The sequence below is a fragment of the Centruroides vittatus genome, unplaced genomic scaffold (assembly GCF_030686945.1).
Source record: "Centruroides vittatus isolate TY-2023 unplaced genomic scaffold, ASM3068694v2 contig_1776, whole genome shotgun sequence".
Taxonomy (NCBI): Eukaryota; Metazoa; Arthropoda; class Arachnida; order Scorpiones; family Buthidae; genus Centruroides; species Centruroides vittatus.
Window position 1 is genome coordinate 948,547 of NW_027121087.1, and position 19,030 is coordinate 967,576.

The 19,030-nt window shown below is 25.7% G+C and overlaps 1 protein-coding gene across 5 annotated transcripts in view; it reads left to right on the forward strand.

The window, feature by feature from the left end:
• Positions 1 to 18,643, forward strand: part of LOC136969294 (protein sprint-like) — a 102,492-nt gene extending 83,849 nt beyond the window's left edge. For all 5 annotated transcript variants that reach the window (XM_067263407.1, XM_067263409.1, XM_067263408.1 and 2 more), the window contains 9 exons: positions 3,066 to 3,155; positions 4,384 to 4,499; positions 4,635 to 4,710; positions 5,080 to 5,211; positions 7,793 to 7,841; positions 10,688 to 10,935; positions 11,519 to 11,654; positions 15,687 to 15,761; positions 15,834 to 18,643. In XM_067263407.1, the coding sequence (XP_067119508.1) occupies positions 3,066 to 3,155; positions 4,384 to 4,499; positions 4,635 to 4,710; positions 5,080 to 5,211; positions 7,793 to 7,841; positions 10,688 to 10,935; positions 11,519 to 11,654; positions 15,687 to 15,761; positions 15,834 to 15,964 (1,053 nt within the window). In that variant the 3' untranslated portion in view covers positions 15,965 to 18,643. The remainder of the gene's footprint in view (positions 1 to 3,065; positions 3,156 to 4,383; positions 4,500 to 4,634; positions 4,711 to 5,079; positions 5,212 to 7,792; positions 7,842 to 10,687; positions 10,936 to 11,518; positions 11,655 to 15,686; positions 15,762 to 15,833) is intronic.
• The last annotated feature ends 387 nt before the right edge of the window (positions 18,644 to 19,030 follow it).

The following is a 19,030-nucleotide window of genomic DNA, read 5'->3' on the forward strand; positions in this document are numbered from 1 at the left end:
TCATATATAATTAAATATTGAACACTTTATTTTTAGTTAAATGTATAAATGTACCGTTTGTTAAGAGTTTAGATTAAATTAACTTTACAATGGATAATAAACATGAAATATAAATAATGATGCTATTAGATTTTAAATTTTGTTATATAAGTATATGGAAACTGCATTATTTAAAGTGTTTGAATGATTTTTAGCATGTCATATCTGTATAAACTGTAATACAGCCATGAGGTTCACATACAAAAAGTATAACAAAGCATGTTTTTTTTATCTATTTTAGTTTGTGATAACAGTTACTTTCAATTTTTATCTAATGGAGAAAAATATATCTCTGTAAATGATTATTACACTGGTAGTGATGTAAACGTGATACATGTTATTGGTGTCAAATACTATGCCAGACTGAAGTCATTATCATTATCAACATTTTTGAAAGGTCATTTCATAATCACTTTTCTCATTATTATAAAATATAATTATGTATTGTTTTATAATAATAATGGTTATAACAAACAAAAACAATTTGTTTTTGCTTAACCAATATAGTGTTTTTCATAAGTTACATGCCATAGGGGATTGTCAAAGCTTCAGGAGATTGTAAGCAATGCATCAGGGATAAGTGTACAATGTATTGGTTATATGATGCATCATTTCTGGTGTGCAATATCATCAAATGGAAATTAATTCACAAAATTCATATGCATGGTTAAATCACTTTCAACTAATGTAGGCTCAGCAGCATAGTTCTCTAACTCACAACTATGTATGTTGTGAGGCTTCAACTTTTTTTAACACTTGATTTTCAGATGGTAGAAGGAACATGATACATTATCAGTTTTGTAATATTATTTATAGTTTTATTTAAATAAAATTAAACACAACAATAATAAAAATCCAGTAATGCTTCATGTATTAAATAGAACAAGTTCATCCTCATGATATATCTAGTTGTGAGCTAGAATTTTCAGCTGGGCTTATATTAGTTGAAAGTGATTTAACTACACATCTGAATTTTGTGCAATTAATTTCCTTTCGATAGTATTGCAGACCTGAAATGATGTATTGCCTACAATTACTTGGATGCTTTTCTCCACAATCTCTTATGGCACATGACATGTATTTTTATCATAATTTCTTGTTTATATTTTAGTACTGTGATATATACTGTGTGTTCAATTAATTCACAATAAAATTCTTACTGTTTATTAATGAAGTCAGTTATTTCAATATTCCAGTTGTTTGTAAAATCTTGATAATAAATTTTATCTGAATATTTTATATAATCACCTTTGAAAAGATTTGGCATGTTTTACTACATTTTCATTCCACTAATATTTGCAACAATTAATCAGCAGAAGTGTAAATAAATGTAATAACGAATTTCTGTTGATGAAAGATATATTAGCTGAAATCATGACATTGCTATCAGAACAGATTAGTAAGTTCACAACACAAAATTTTAACATTAATTCTGTATTGTTGTTTATTCACACAAGTTTCAATTCATATTTTACAAGTATGATAAGCATCTTTGATTTAAGAAGTAGAGAACAATTATTGTTAAATTTGTATCTTATGTTTTAAAAATTGAATACAACATTAACAAACTGAAAAAAAAAATTGAAAGTTATATGTCAAATTACAAATGCTAGATTTTTTCAAGAAACTACATTATAATAAAAATTACAAAAATAAAATACAGTGATGTCTTGTACTGTACTCCAAATTTAGTTCATTCCAGGATGCTGCTCAAACTCTGAATCATTTGAAGTTCGAATCAATTTTTTCCATTAGAAATAACAAAGTAAATTAATCCATTTCCAGACCCTGAACAATATCCATTTTAATAAACTAATAAATATACATTGTTTAAGGTAAAAATAACACAGTTTTATGCCTTAATAATAAAACATGAAAACAATAAATAAAATATGTAAATATTGTGTAATAAAATGAAAATTGAATTTACTGGTCACACTTTGTCAACTTTGGCATCTTAAACACAGATGCCAGTTTTGCCATACGTGCACTGTTTTCATGCTTGTTGATAAGTTTCTGTTTCATCTTAATCATTGATATTACAATCTTCCTCTTGGGCTTTGTTGCTTCTAGAAACTTTTCAGATGCAATGGTTAATAAGTAAAGGTATATTAGATTGAACAGAAAGTTTTTGCAGTTTTTTTAACAGTTGTGAAATTTAACACATTTTTGCCAATATGAGATTATATTTGTATTCTTTGTTTATAATCTTATTTTAAACTTTTTACTTCACATTTTGTTGAATAAAATCAAGTTCAAAAATCTTAAAATAAAAAGCATATCCAGCATATTATGCTTTGAGTTTTGCAAAGGGTATAACAGTGTATAAACAATAAATAAATTTGTAATATGTATGGGGAAGACTTTGAACATGTCAAATGTAATTTAAAAAGTTGTAATTAGGGAAAATTTAAATTAAAGGATACAAAATGTATGGGGTGCCCAAAAACTGAAAAAAGACAAAGAAAAATTGCAAGGAAAAAATGTTAAAATTCACAAACATAATATATATAACTAAACACACTAAAAACTAAAGTGAAAAAGCACAGGAAACATATGAGCATAATGCAAGAGTGATAGATGACTTGGGTACACAACAGATTGCATTTATGCTTTGAGTGCATTTTTTCACTGCAAGTGCAATTCAAACTTTGAAGCATTGTTTGAACTCCAAAGTGAATTGTCAAATTCAGCATTCAAACTGTGAAGAATTCAAAGTACAAGGTATCACTGTATTTATAATCTAACATAATTTGGAAATTGGCTAGAGAGATTGTATAATTTTGTTTTTAGAAACTTTATATATATGTGTGTAACAAAATAAAATGGTTTCATTATTTATCAGATACAAAATTAAAGTAATATTAAGAAAATTATCTGGAATTTGCTGTGTATGATAGTTTCTCTTTAATAGGCCCATGTATATATTAATAATAATTGAATATCTGTTAATAATTAAGAGCAGTTATTTTATAAATATAATTTACAATTTCTGATCAAATTTTCATTTTTAATGGTTTTTCTAGATACGTCAGTTTATGAGTGGAATGAAAAATTATCTTGTGAAACATGGAGAAGGGCAATTTGAACAACTAGTTCAAGAAGAAAGAAATAAGGTTTCTATTAATTATTAAATTATAATTTAGATGATACTTAATATCAGTATTTTATACTTTAATAATAATTTTATTTTTTATACATTTCTATTAATTCAAATGTTCATAATTGAAGCATATACAATTACATGGTTTGGAGTATGTGATTAACTATATCCTGGTGTGGTGAGTGGTTGAAACATATACAGTGAAGCATTAAAAATCCATATGTCAAAAATGATATATATATTTAAAAACTTTCAAAAGAAAGGTTATTTTAAAATAATGAATGTAATAAAATTACACTGATCTTTTCAACAGTCCTTTTTCATCATCGAAGATGGTGTAAGTACATCTCTTCAATAATAAAAAAGTTGCCTTAAACAATGTGTACTTACTGTTTTAAGTTTATTGAAGAGATGTACTTACACCTTTAATCAATCTCCTAAAATTTACAAGTTAGAAATTAATCCTTTTCAATGGTAACTTCATTGGTAGTGATCTTTCAGCCTTGCGTTATTGATGATCTCATATTTATTCAGAATTCATAACTTTTTAATTTTGAAATTATAATTAGTGTATTTTTTGTTTAAATATAGTAATTCTGTAAATTATGTTTTGAATCTAAGTATTCCTCTATTCTGTGTGAAATACTGTCTTGAATTTGAATTACAATGTATTTGGAATCTAAAAACACTTATTTTATAGTACTTAAAATGCTAATTTATACATATATTTGAAAATCCATATAAGGTCCAGGCCCAATTAGTCTGGATTTTTAATGCTTCACTGTATTTGTATTTGCAAATAATTCAAGTCAATAACTATTTAAATATTAAGTAATAATAATATAATTCTGTGTGTACTGTCCTTGTAATCCAAAAAAATGATTCTGGTAGACAATCATACAGCTATGGTTAGGAAATTTACGGTTTATTTGCAGGGTTTTTTTTATTCAAATGCATTTCGGGTTGGCTTATGTTTTCAACCCCTCTTCAGTGCTGTCAAAGAATACAAATTATGGACATAAGCTAACCCGAAATGCATTGAATAAAAAACCCTACAAATAAACTGTAAATTTCCTAACCATTGCTGTATGATCGTCTACCAGAATCTTTTTTTTTTTTATTACAAAGACGGTACACACAGAATTAGAATATACAGCAACCATACTTACTAAGTTAATAATAATATGTTTTTTTTTTAAGAAAGAGATTTTGAAACTGAAGTTAACACTTTCTTCTTCCAGTTAAGACCAAATGAATTTTTGAATATAGATGCTATTACTGAAGGTGCACTACATAAACTTGTGATAAAGCCTCTTAAAAGTTTTATTTATCAACTCTTTGTTAATGAATATACTAGGTAACTTTCCAATTCAATTTTTGTTATCCACAAGTATAATTTAGTTTAAATGAAATTATATGTTAAATATAAATGTTATATTGTTTTGGAAATAAATTAATATTACATTATTTAATATTTCTGTCTTCTTTACAGAAATGGTTCATTAAAACTTTTATCAGATAATATGAAATATGCAAGAACAAAATCAGCTGAAGAAATTGGTATTAGGGTGAGTGAAAATTTAATCTGTAAAGGTACTGATTTATTTTAAAAATTTCAGTAAATATTTACACTAATCTTTCATATAATAATGAGTTCTTATACCAAAATAAGTGCTTTGGGTTTAAATTAAATTCAAATTTTTGTGGTAACCAATAATTTAAGATGGAGTTTTTTCATATCTTATCTCATACTGATTATTTGATCTATTGCATGGTCTATTACATGATTGTTTGGCAAGTCAGATCTAAAGTTTTATTTATCACAGTTTAATAACAATTATTAATGTGTTTTAATGAAATTAATTTTCATAAAATTCATTAATATATTCTATATTTTATAAATATTGAATGAACGTTTTATATTTCAAATTTTACAGCCTGGTTTTAAACCTCCAGAAGGTGCATCATTGGAAGTAGTACGACATTTTTTAACAAGATTACAACAAGCTTATTCTCCTTTAAAAAAATTGGAAAATCTCTTGGCAGCTATATCTACTATTTATAATAGTGTATGTTAAGAATTTATTAAATTTTACTTACTATAATTACTTATAATATTAAAAATTTACATACTTTTTGATATATTCAATACTAGAAAGATTTTACATATTTTTCATTATCCTTTGCATATTTCATTTTTTCAAAATACTTATGAATGAAAATATTATTGATGTATCAGGTCAGTCCATAAGTTCATGCATATTTTTATCTACAAAAAAAAACAGCAAAAAATTTTAATTAAATTTTATTTCAATCTATAATGTATTCACCATTATTTTGTACAATTTTTTGCCATCTTGATGGTAGCTTTTTAATCCCGTCTTCGTAGAATGATTTCAGTTTTGAATCAAAATATTCAGAAATAGCCTTTTTTACATTGTTCTCATTCTCAAAAGTTTTTCCTTTTAAAAAATTCTGCAAACTGCAGAAAAGATGATAATCACTGGGAGCAATATCTGGCGAATATGGTGGATGAGGTAAAATTTTCCAGTTGTAGCTTTCAAGTTTCTGTACAGTTATTTTTGCAGCATGTGGTCTAGCATTGTTATGCTGCAAGAGAACATGCTTTCTGTTCACTAACGACGGTCGATTTTTTTTCAATTTTTCATTTAAACGCTCTAATTGCTCACAATACATTTGAGCTGTAATTGTTTGATTAGGTTCTAACAGCTCAAAGTGAATTACACCTGACATATCCCACCAAACAGACAAAAGTTTTTGGATGCAACCCACCTTTTGCAGTCGGTTTTGGCTGCTTGTTGCGATCCATCCATTGTCTTTTTTTCATCAAATTATTATAGAGGATCCATTTTTCGTCTCCAGTAACCAGCCAGCAAGAAAAGATTCTAAATCAATGCGGGATAAAAGAGACGTGCAAATGTTTACACGTTGTTGTCGGTTAGCTATTGACAGTTCATGTGGTATCCATTTTCCTAGCTTTGAAACTTTTCCGATTTGTTGTAGGTGTCTATGAACAGTTCCATGGGATGAATTTAAATGTTCCACAATTTTATCAACTGTTAAAGATGGTTCTGCTTCAACTAGTGCAGAGAGAGCATCATCACCAAAGTCAACGGGTCTTCCAGTACGAGCCTTATCCTCCACACTAAAATCATTGTTTCTAAATCTTTCAAACCACTTCTGCGCAGTCCTTGCACTAATTACAATTTGATTATGTACAGTATTTATTTTTTTGGCTGCATTTGTAACATTCTCACCACTTTAAAATAAAAAGCATAAAACATGTCTTGAAAATAAACAACTGAAATGTTCACAATTCTGAACAGTATTATATGAATGAGATCCAATTTAACACTTCAGTGTAAAAATTATCACATTAGACTGACATTTTTAACAGCAAAACAAGATTTTTCTCAAGGTCATAAAAATGGGCATGGACTTATGGACTGACCTGATAACTTGTAACAAAAATATTATTTTTATTATATTGTCTATTTTAGAACTTTTATAAAATATAAAATTATTTGTTTTTTTAAAAAGTGATTAATACTGAATTCAAGATAGTAATTTTTACATATCATTAACTAACTAATGTGAACTGAAAGTTAAGGTTAAATAAGTAATATTTGCCAGAAAAAGGAACATATAAAATTTGATTTGTAAAGCTTTCTGAAGATACTCAGTTTTTTACACTTTTATTTTCAATGCTGACATTTTAAGAATTTTTAAAGATATAAGAGAAAATAAATTTTAAAAATTTCAGATTAGAATTTTTTTAAGGTTATTTTGCCACTCTATACAAATATACAAAATGTTAAATTGTATTATTTGTAGTTGGGAAGAATTAAATAAAAAGACAATAACAGTACTCCCTCTATTTATGGAAATAAATGATAGATACATTAAAAAGTGTTGTTTTGTTATCAGTAACCTCTTACATAGGTATAGAGTACAGTACATTTTAAAAAAACTTTGAAACTTTCCTACCCCAATAAGAGTAAAATACTGTGTTTTGAGAATATGGAATAGTTCCCATTTTAGTCAGTTTTCTATGGTTTCATTTACATGGTTTTCATTCACGCACTGTTTTTGTGGAATTAATTATTCATAAATTGGAAGGATTACTAATTACTGTCTAAGTTAGTCATTCAAACATAACATATATTCTTACTAATCATAACAACTTAAGAATATGAATATTTTTAAAAGATATTGGAATAATATAGAACAGTTAAATTATAACTTATTTGGAAATTAAAATTTAATCTTAAAATTTTTTTAATCAAATTGATTTGGTATTTAGTAATGTATGATGATGATGATGATTATGATAATAAAATATGAAATTTATGTTTAATCTGTTAAGAGAGTTAGATTTTTGATGAGAATTTGCTTAAACAACAAAAATGACAAAACAATGTATTTGAAATAAGTATAGTTTTTATTCCTTTTGATTTTAATTAATTTACTTACTATACAGTGTTATAAGATATATTTAGGTATGTTGTAATGCTAATTGAAAAATGTAGCTTTTAATAAGTAAATATATGATAATTTAATTATGATTAAACTGTAATTAAAATTTATTCTCAGGATTTGTTATTTAAAATTTATTTACTTATATTTTAGGTTCAACATGAAAACAGCACCAAAGACCATACATCACTAGGAGCAGATGGTATGGGCTCATTATTTGACTGCACTTTATATTCTAACGTGATTTTTTTTTTTTTTTTGCTGTTAACCTTTTATTAACCAACGTCCTGTCCCCATTTTGGGAACATAGTTAATTTTTTGGTTTTCTTCGTAGAAGAAAAAAGACGACTTTTACTTGTTGCTATAATTTATGTTATGTTTTATCATTATTTCACAAATATTGCAGAATATTATACATAATTTTACATAAAATAATAACTTAAAATAATTAGTTAATACAAATTCATGTATGTAATATTATTTTTAGTATTATTTCATAAACATTTCTATTTCATGAAATTATTTTGATGATTTGATGATAAATAAAGTACATGTTATAAAATCCTGTTTAAAAATATATATACAGTATAACATTACCATGCACTAAGAAGTTTTAAAAGTTTATCTATGTTCCCAAAAGGGGAATGTTGGCATTATCTATACAATAAAAGTTATATTTCTTTTGTCCAGTTGTAATAACATATCACTAAACCTTATTAGCTAATTACCTGCAATTCAGTTATCATTTAGACTTAAAAATGTGCATTTTTTTTCTAATTGGTGGATATTGATATCAAAGAAAATTGTTGTCAGGTGACAGAACATTCTAGAATATCCTTCTACTAAAGATATATGTAATACAGTATATAGAGAGTCAGTTGTAATAGAAAGAGTGTATTTGAAATAAAATGGAATACTTGACATTGTGAATTCTTCATTTTATCAATAGTTAGCCAATATCTTTTTCATCAAATACAGTGCCATGATGTAGACATATTTATCTCAAGAAAGTAATAGATTTTACCTGTGGCCTTGTCTTCTTGGAGAACTGCTGCTGATATTATTTTGTCTCCAGAATCGGGATAAGCCTGTAGATTCTGACAAAGAAAATTTAGACTTTGATGGAATGCCATGTAAAGTGTCAGGAGAACTAAATGATGTGGCTGATAGTGAGAGTGATAGCAAAGAACTTTTAGAATCTGCTGCCAAACAGAGACGTAGTAATTTTCCTAAATGGAGGAAATCTGAAGATGTTTCATTTACCATAGATATTATGAAACCATATAAAGTAGGGCAAGAAAACATAAGAATTTGAGATATTTGAATTGTTTTTTTACCCTTCAAATTATTAATGAACTATGGGAGAAACATGCCTGTATGAAAATTGTGACAACAGTAATCCGAACTTTGGGATATCTGAACTAGAAATTAGGCAGTTTTGGGGTTGTTGCTCATCAGTGGATATCGTTCCTTGCCCTCTGAAAATAACTACTGGTCAACTGCTGAGGATCTTTCAGTTCCTATTTTTGGCAATATTATGAGCCAAGATTGTTTCACAATATGAAAAGATACTTCCATATTGTAGACCAGTGATTCTCAAAGTGGGGGTCGCTGAAAAATTGATGCCAGATCAATTTTTTCAAATATTTTATAAATTTACTATGGATTCATGTTTAGAAATAATAGAAATAAAAAATATATAAAATAATTTTTACTTAAATAAATTGCACATATAAATAATAAAAATAATATAAATATTTAAATACAAGCCTAACCCCCTCCCTCCGGGATGTTTTTTGACACATACTTATTCTTCGGGGGTCCTTTGAAATTTTTAAGTGCAGAAGGGGGGTCGCGGTCCAAAAAGTTTGAGAAACACTGTTATAGACAATCAAAAGTCACCAAAATTCTCCTCTTTTATGAAATTTTGAATGCTTAGTTTCAACAGTTTGGCATTTTTAATCAATATTTGAGTATTGATGAGGAAATAGTACCTTACCATTACCTTAGCACCAGTCAGCTAAAATTTTTATTAGAAACAAACCTATAAAGTTCGGATTCAAAATTTGGATGTTATGTGAAGTTTATGTATATTCATCTATATAATATGTAAATTTTATGGAAAAAGCAATGATGATAAACTCCAGGAAGTCGAGTAGCATGCAGTTTGTTTGATGCAGTGCACGTTCCAGATTCACATTTCTTTTTCAGATTCATTTTCTTTGACAATTTTTTCACTAATCTATTATAAAAAGTGGCCTAAATAACTAAAATTTGTTATATAACATTTTTGTTGTGTAATAAACCTGTTTTTGTAAAGCCTAATAAAAGTATATATTTTTAGTATATGGACGATGCCAACATTTCCATTTTGGAAACATAAAATAATTTCATGTATATGAATGAAATTAAAATGGTTTCTGCAAAAATGTGATGAGTATGTCCTAAAGAGTAACATATTATAAAATTAGGTAATTTCTGTAACCAGAAATTTGACCGGCCATTAAAAGATTAAAAAGATGTGTAATTTGTAGAAAATTGTATACTTTAAAATATAAGTGAATTTCTATGTTAATATATTGAATAATTTGACACATTTTTATTTATATTTGAGAATATTTAAAAATTTTATGAGAATTTTTAAACTTTTTTATAACACATTCCTAAGAATTGATTGGATTTTTTTTATTCCAATCTTCATAAAATAACTAAATGATTTAATATATTAATTTATTTTTATACAATAATATGACATGATCAACAATTTGTTTGAGCATTCTTATTCAAAATCTTTTTAAATTTACTATTAAACTATAAGAATTGTTATTCTAAATAATTAAAAATTTTTCATGTCTTATTAACAAATTTTTTCATGTTTAACCATCAGAGATTATTGACATTTTTACCTTAGAAGGGAAGAAATTTTCATTTATTTTTACAAATTTAAAAGTGCATAATGTGATTTGAAAATGAAGAATATTTATTTATAATATATTTGTAAATATAATTGCTTTATTAATGATAAATAAATGATAATTTTTTTTTAAGATTTCCTGCCAATATTTATTTATGTTCTTGTACAATGTGGAATTATTGCTGCTGAAATAGAAGCAGATTACATGTGGGGTCTGCTTCATCCCTCTCTGTTATCTGGTGAAGGTGGATACTATCTTACAACACTCAGCAGTGCCGTCCATGTGTTGAAAAACTTTCAGACATGTAACCAAGATGCTAGTCAAACTCATTCTCCTTCATTTACATCAACTACCCAAATGTTTGACAAATCTCCTAAGCAGGTATAATTTCTAAACAAGAATATACAATATATCTTATGTTATTTAAAATAAATGTTCATACATAATTTATTACTAATTATAAAAAACAGTTTTCTATAAAGCTAACATAATAAGCTTCAAAATTATTTTATTTTTAAATTCAATTAATTTGTATATATCATATTTTATGGCATATAAGATGCACTTTCTTTCAGCATAGAATATTTAGGAAAAAGTAGTGTATTTATCTGTATCCTACTGAAGTTCATTTGAAGAATTCATTAGCCTTTGGGGAGATTGCAGCTTCACATATAAGATGCAAGGCAAATTTTTTTTTGTATAAAAGTTGCATCTTATGTACTGTAAAATACAGTAAATATTTTATATAATTCTTTATTTTTCAAAATTGTTTAAACCTTTGATTTGATTTTTTTCACAGAAATAATAATAATAATAATAATAATAACAACATAAAATGTAATAGCATAAATATGATTACCCATTTATCAGAATGAATTATGTTTAAGTTATTGATAAAAATATATAAATTCAATATTGCATTGTGCTGAAGCTTATAATCAATAATTTCTTATAAAATTTTTAGTCTCCATTGGAATCCCGTAAGCCAAGCATAGCTGATCTTCAAGGCTTTATGAAAATAGTTATTCCAGATGAACTAACTGGAAGTATTATATCAAAAACTTTTCCTGTCAGACCAAATATGACTACAAAAGAAGTTTGTAAGTGATTATAATTAATATATTTCTTCTTTTATTATTTTTACTGTAGTAAATTCTTTAGCTGTGTAGGGTGTGTAGAAGGTTAAAATAATTTATTTTATAATTTAATTAAGAAAATAAAACTAATTTAAGAAAAACTTAGAAAATTAATAATTTATAACTTTAATTACTAAATAAATCTTAATAATTAAACAATAAAAGTAAATATATTTAACTATTAAACTTGATATTTTATTTACTAGTTAAACATATTCACTTTTATTATTTTAATTAATTTACAAATTTAAATATATGAGAAAATAATGATTAACTATAGTGACTAAATTACTTCTTGATAAATATTTAGATAAAGACAAAATTATCATCAAGTTAATGTAGAAAAATTTTCAAAAAGTGTTTCCCGTTAAGATGAAGGAATGTCTATGTTTTGTGAAGCATTATAATACTTTTAATTTATTATATTTTTGAATTATGTGGACCAAAACTTGTGGAATTATATATAAAAAATATCAATGTGAAAGTTGCAAATCAAACAGCTATAGTTTTTATGGAATATTTTGTAGATGACATTATTCTTACTTATTCTGTAAATAAGTTAAATATAGATGAAATAATAATATCTCAAATTGATAATTACTTAAAATCTTAAGTAATATACTTGTTATAATATTTGACACAACATAAGATACAAATTTTTGGTTCAGTTCAAGCTTTTATTCATAGAAGACAATGATAAATGCCAAGTTAATTCATATAATGGCTCAAAAGTATCACTTATAATTTAAGAACAAAATAAAGTTTTTTTTAATTTCAAACTGCTGATTTTTAAGGTCATCCAAGATTGCTAAAAATTGTCCTCTAAACTAGATTATTAGTTCTATCTTCCTGTCTCTAACAATTTCCTAGAAAAAAAACTACAGAATGGCACCAGTGAATCACCCAATATGTATTTTTGTACATAAAGGAATAAGTATCGAAAAATCAAAGTTTTCTGTGGCATGTGATCTACAGTATATTCTGCAAATTATATACAGTTACCATCTCGCTCCAGAAAACCAGAAGTGTTTCCACTATTTTTTTTTTCTCTCACTTCAAAGATTTAATCAAGGATTTCAAGTATAGCACACTTTGATTTAAAAGATTGTCATAATCTGCATATATTCTGATAGTAGTTATATATTTATTTAATACTTTTGTAATTAGTTTTTTTTTTTTTTATAGTTGTTTGAGATGAAAATGATATCTATTCTGAACTATAATAATGGCAATATATCCCTTACAGTGCTTTTCTGTTTTATCTTTAAAAAAATTAAAGTAAATTTTAAAAGTAATTTTTTAATTAAAATGTTTACATTTATATAAATTTTTCTAAATATTCAGCTTACATATAATCAATTAATGCAATTAATTTAAAATAATTCTTTGTTTTATTAACACATACTGATTTCTAAATATCCTTATGTAACGAAAGTAAAAGCAATTCAAATTTAAATAAAAGGAATGTAATACAGAATATATACCATGTAGCTATTAGGGACATGGTTACACTGTGTGCCTACTAGTATATCAATATACCGTATAAGACAGTGAGATGGCCCATTTCCATTTCATTATAGATAAAGGAAGTGGGAAATTTAGTTCTTCTGGACCTAGAATTGTTGGAAAAGTTTCTTAGAACTGTCTAGAATGTGTTTTATGAAATACAATCAATGAATATAAAAAAATTATTCCTTTTTATGTGAAAATGGAATAGCAGATAATGGAAAAGTGAAACATGAAATCATATTATTCTCAAGAGTATAGTAGTAAATAAAATGATGTCTGTTTGCAATTTATGTATATGCCATAATTATAAATCTATATATTTACATATATAAAATAATAATGTTTGCATGATGTCTGTCTATTCCCTATATGCTTCTTAACTTTTTGATCAATCTGCACCAAATTTTTCATACTTAGGCTTTATTTTTCATAAGGTTCTAGAGAATAACATAAAACTGCAACATCCTATTCCTCCCTTGATTTTATCCCCTTGACTCTTCATGATAAACATAACAATGGAAAGTAAAATAACCAAACTTTTAATATGATTTCTGTTTTATTGTTTGTCCTTCTTACTTTTTGTCCAGGTAATGCCAAGCATTTCTGTTAGTATACAAAAAAACCTTTATAAAGTGAAATTGCATAGTAATGAATTTTTCCCCATATTGACAGGTTTCTGTTTGGAACAAACTTGTAGTATTTTTGTTTTTTCCTCTGTTTTTTAAATCTTTAAACTGTACAGGATAAATGTCACACAGTTACATTTATTTTTTTTAGTAAAATTATACATGTAAGAAATATTTTATTATTAGGTTTAATCTAAATTAATCCAAAGTGATTCATCTAAAGATGAAAGTATTCAAATACAAGAATTGAGAAGTATTGGGTAAAAAGTTCTTGTTTTCAAGAACTTGTGCTAGGATCCTTCTTAGAGTGAACAAATCAATTTGAGTACCAAGAACTAGTGTCTTGCTCTGCTGCCAGAAATTCTTATTGCATTACAATAATACAGAGACTAAGTTATTCTCTAATCTGATATCTCGGGAATTTTAATACTCTAATTAATTGTTAACTTTAATTTCGTAATTACCAGCAATGTTAAGCAATTTGTTCTTGAACGTTTGGTACTAGTTACTTACTAACTATTCAGTCCAGTACAAGGCAAATTGGTAGTATGTGTTATCTCACTCTCATTGTTTTCAATGAATTACATTCATTGCTCGGTTTTGAAATATCAGTTCTTAAACTCATTTGAATTTTGAAAGTTCTTGATTCTTAAAAGTCTTTATTGGAATTAACTAAGAGCAGAATAAAAGACTAATATTAATAAAGGCCTTTTCTGTGCTCTTATCACACAACCTTTATTTCTCTGACAAGGTTTGAAATTGTTCTCATAATGCAGGTTGTCTTGTTCTGTGGTGACCATTATACAGAAGACAATTTTTTGCAGTTGTCTGAGTCTAATTTTCCACTTTATTCAGATTAAGTTAGGTTTTTTCATACTCAAAAATCTCTTCTGTTTCTGTGTTAGACAGATTTCTAGCTTATAGTAAAATTTAACTTTGAAAATTTTTGTTCCAAATTTTTTTGCCATTTATGAAGATTTTCATTTTATTGGGCTGCAATTTGAAAAAAACGTTGACCTGTAAATTCCAGTGTTCATTCATCTGTCCATTCTTAATCTCAAGAATGATGTTAGATAGATGAAATTCATGACCAAATATGGAAAGCTTAGGTGCAGGAGGCCCCGATTAACTATATACAAACTTCCAGTCTGAACCAGAAATCACATAAATTCAATTTAAAAAGATATCCCTATGCAAACTACTAAAGATGTCTAAAAATTTTTTCTGGCAGAGATTTGTAAAAATTTAACAAATTCCTTTCTTTAAAGAGATTTAATAAAAGTCATTTGCAACAAGATTTATAAATTCTAGTTGACTTTTCAAAAGTTTTATATGCTTTGAACTAGTTTGAATGTTGTTGATAAAATATGTCAATGTAAACAAGCTATGTGGACTGGATAAATAGCTTTGAGGACTCCTGATTTATAACATTTATAATTGTGTTATATGCTAAAAAAAATATTCAAAAATTAAATACAGTATTGAATTTATTTATAGTGTTAAATAATTTTATATTGTTAATTTGAATGAAATATATTACTTTCAAGTAGAAAAGTTTTTGTTTTACTAAAGGTGATTTTAATAAAGATAATATTTAAAGAAGCATAATCAGTTTTTGATGGATATTATAAAAAAGTGACGATGATGATTTTATATACATACATACATAATTTTATTTGTGAAAACTTCACATCAACTTCATGAATTGTATGATACTATGATCTTTATTTAGTTAAATATTTTTTCTGTATTTTTTTTTTCTTTATTTAAATTATAGAAAAACTTCTTCATTATAAAAAGTTGAATTAAAAATATAATCAACATATACATAAATTATTTTATTTTATTTTTTTTTCTGTAGGTAAAATGATTGCACATAAGTTTAATATAACTAATCCACAAGATTATTGTCTCTTCAAATTAGTAAAGGGGGAAGGTAAGTACAAAATTTGAGAAATTAAATAAAATTTTAAAATATGTGTATATAACACATTTTTCATTTCTGTAGAAACACAGTTAGGTGACAATGAGTGTCCTCAAACTGTGAAAGAAGAATTATCTATAAGTGGAGCAGAATGTGGATTTGCTTATAAAAGATGTGATGCTAAATTTGTCTGGCCTCTTCTGGAAAGCAGCTGAACAAACTTGGAGCATCTCATAATTGCAAAAATTGAAGCTGAAGTCAAATTATAAATATGCATTTCGAGCAATGTATAGTTAATGTGTTTAAATATTAATTTGATTGTCAGTTTTCTCTTAATCCATATTAATTTTGGAAACAGTGAATACTTTGACATAAATACAAAGAAAGTATCACTATGTCTTTCATACAGTTTATTCTAAAACAACCAAAAAAATTCGAATTTTCATGAAAATATATGCCATATTACAGTCTAATTCAGCAACTGTGGAGTGCAAGAAATGTATTTTAGAAAATTTTTTGAAATTAGGGAAATATGTGTTTTGCATAACAAAGTAAATGATTATTGCAGTGACAAAAATAGATGCTTGATAGTTCATGAAATTTTATATTAATCATTCTCTCTTTATTCCAAATTCCTTCCTTCCAATATATCTTTTAATTTTTTTCTTCTACATTAGAATTGTAGTTCCTCTCCTACATGTAAAATATAAATTTATATTTTCCATGCAATGCAATCCCATTTGTAATAAATTTTCAATGGGAAAAACTATTTCCAATGATAATAGTATCCAAAAAATGTAATTCATAGAAATGTAACTATTTCATTTTTAAAAAGTTGAAAAGTTGTGAAATTTTTAAATAAGATTTATGTTTTGACATGCAATATACATACATAGTTTTTTTTTTAAGATGAATATCCATTTCTTCATTTAAATTACCTCAATTTTATAATTACATTAATAGTTTAGATTTATCTCTGATAGATTTTTTAATATTGTTATTTTTACTCTATTTAAAAACAATGTTCAGAATACAGTATTATGGCCATTTGGCCAAAATTAATGTATTAAATTCAAAATATAGCACATTTTATTTACATGTTCCGTGCAGATGTTTTCTATCATGAGCATTTGTTTAAATCCTTTTTTTAAATCGCATTAGCCTGATAATTAGTACTTATTTTAATTTTGAAAACAATACAGTTTCTCACAGTAATAATAACAACAAAAATATTAACAAATGCAATTTTGTTTGGGACCATTTTATATTTATAATTGATACATTAATATATTAATGAATTTATGTATCAAAACTATGAAGAAAAATGTGGTCAAATTGATGTAGTGTTTCCCATTTAATATCTAACCACAGAAGTAGTAAAAGTGTTAAAATACTTTTCTTATGTGGTGACATTCCACTACTACTAGTCTAATGTGTACTTAATATATGTTATATTTCGCAAGTTTAATTTAATTGACAGTTTTAAAATTTAACAAAAGTTTTGTAACTGTCTCATATGTTTACTTATATGTATGTGTGTATGTATATTCTACATATGCATACATATGTATATTCTTTCTTGGGATAACTTTTTTATATTAAAAAATTATTTGTAGAGAATTTGAATAATGTAATGTGTATTTATATGAAAAATTGTCTTGTGTAAAGTGATGCATTCCACTTTTCTAACAACATATTGGCAAATGGATCAAAGCATTGTGAACTTTTTCTAATTTCAAAAGTATTACTCAAATAAACAGTAATTATTATAAATGGTGCTCATATTAATTTTGTCACAAGCAGTACAAGATATAGTACTTAAATAATCAAAGAGCACAATAATCAGATATACAGTACTTCAGTAAGTAATTCTTGTATGAAATCACACCGTCGAAGTTTGTAAGAAAATAAAAACTTTTGTTAATTTTTGCACACACTTTTATGTAAACATTTATTATACAACACTATAGGAACTGTGATTGAAAACACTAGCAAGGTGCCAAATCACTATAGCTCTTGCAATTTACAATGCATCTGGTGATGGATATCACTGTTCTCATCCTTTATAAATACCACAGTTTTTCAGTATCATGCATTTTTTATGTCAAACAAGCAAACAATTTCTTTCTCATAAATTGTAAAATATAAATTTCAGTTCTTACATTTTGCATGATTTTTGTTTGATATATCTTCTATTATTATTTTTAATTTTTTGTGTGTTTTCTTTTGTACATGTTCTGTTTTGCAAAATGTAATCACATCATGTGAATGTCTGTGATATGATATTTGATTAATATGAAAACAAAAAATATATACAGCAAAAAAAAAATTTATAAAAAAAAATTATTAACTGCATTAACTGACTAAAATATTCAAAATGAACTATATTAAATATTTATCGTCGGAAAAATTTCTCGTTGGATGAACATATACTAAAACAAATAGTAAATATGCATCTTGGCTTGTATTATAACATATTTCCTTGAATGGTTATATACAAACTTTCTATTAAAAAAATACAAAAAAAATTATATATATATATATATATTATATATATTGTAAATGATTCTGTTGCATGTGGAATGATGGTATTTTATTGATTTTTATCAGTATGTATCGAGGCATATCTGAGATTATGTTTAATTTAAATCGGTTATTTGTATGATCGAGATCTTCCTTTATCATGCTCAATCTATGTCGTCCCAAAAAGGGACTTTATTATTATTATTATTTAGGAATTATTTTGTACTCCTGTGCAGAGTATAACATCTTGTATATTTTGCAAGCTTTGAAAATATTAAATACTGCCTTATATCATACATGAGAATGAAGTCTGTGGTGTCTTGATATTTGCTTCTTTTTAATAAAATGTGACCACATTTTTGGTATATTTCCATGATTGTCTGATTTGATAAACACATAATCATACATTTACATTTAATTTTTTGTTAGACATTTAAAATCTAAATTTTATTCAAGTATATATTTAAGATTTTCATCTCAAATCTTTAGTGTAGTAGATACCATAAATGTTCATTTCCTATCTGTGCTCTATGTTAGATACAGAATCGGTTGAAACTAATACATAAGTTGGACTTCATAAAATTGTTAATAAATTGTACAAAATATTACAGAAAACTATTGCATAGTAATATAAATCAAACTTATATAAAGTAACTCAGAAATGTATTGAAAAATGAAAGATAATTTATTGTGTTTCTTAATTTGTTTTTAAATCATATTTGGAAATATTGTATATAATTCTTATTTTTATACATGAA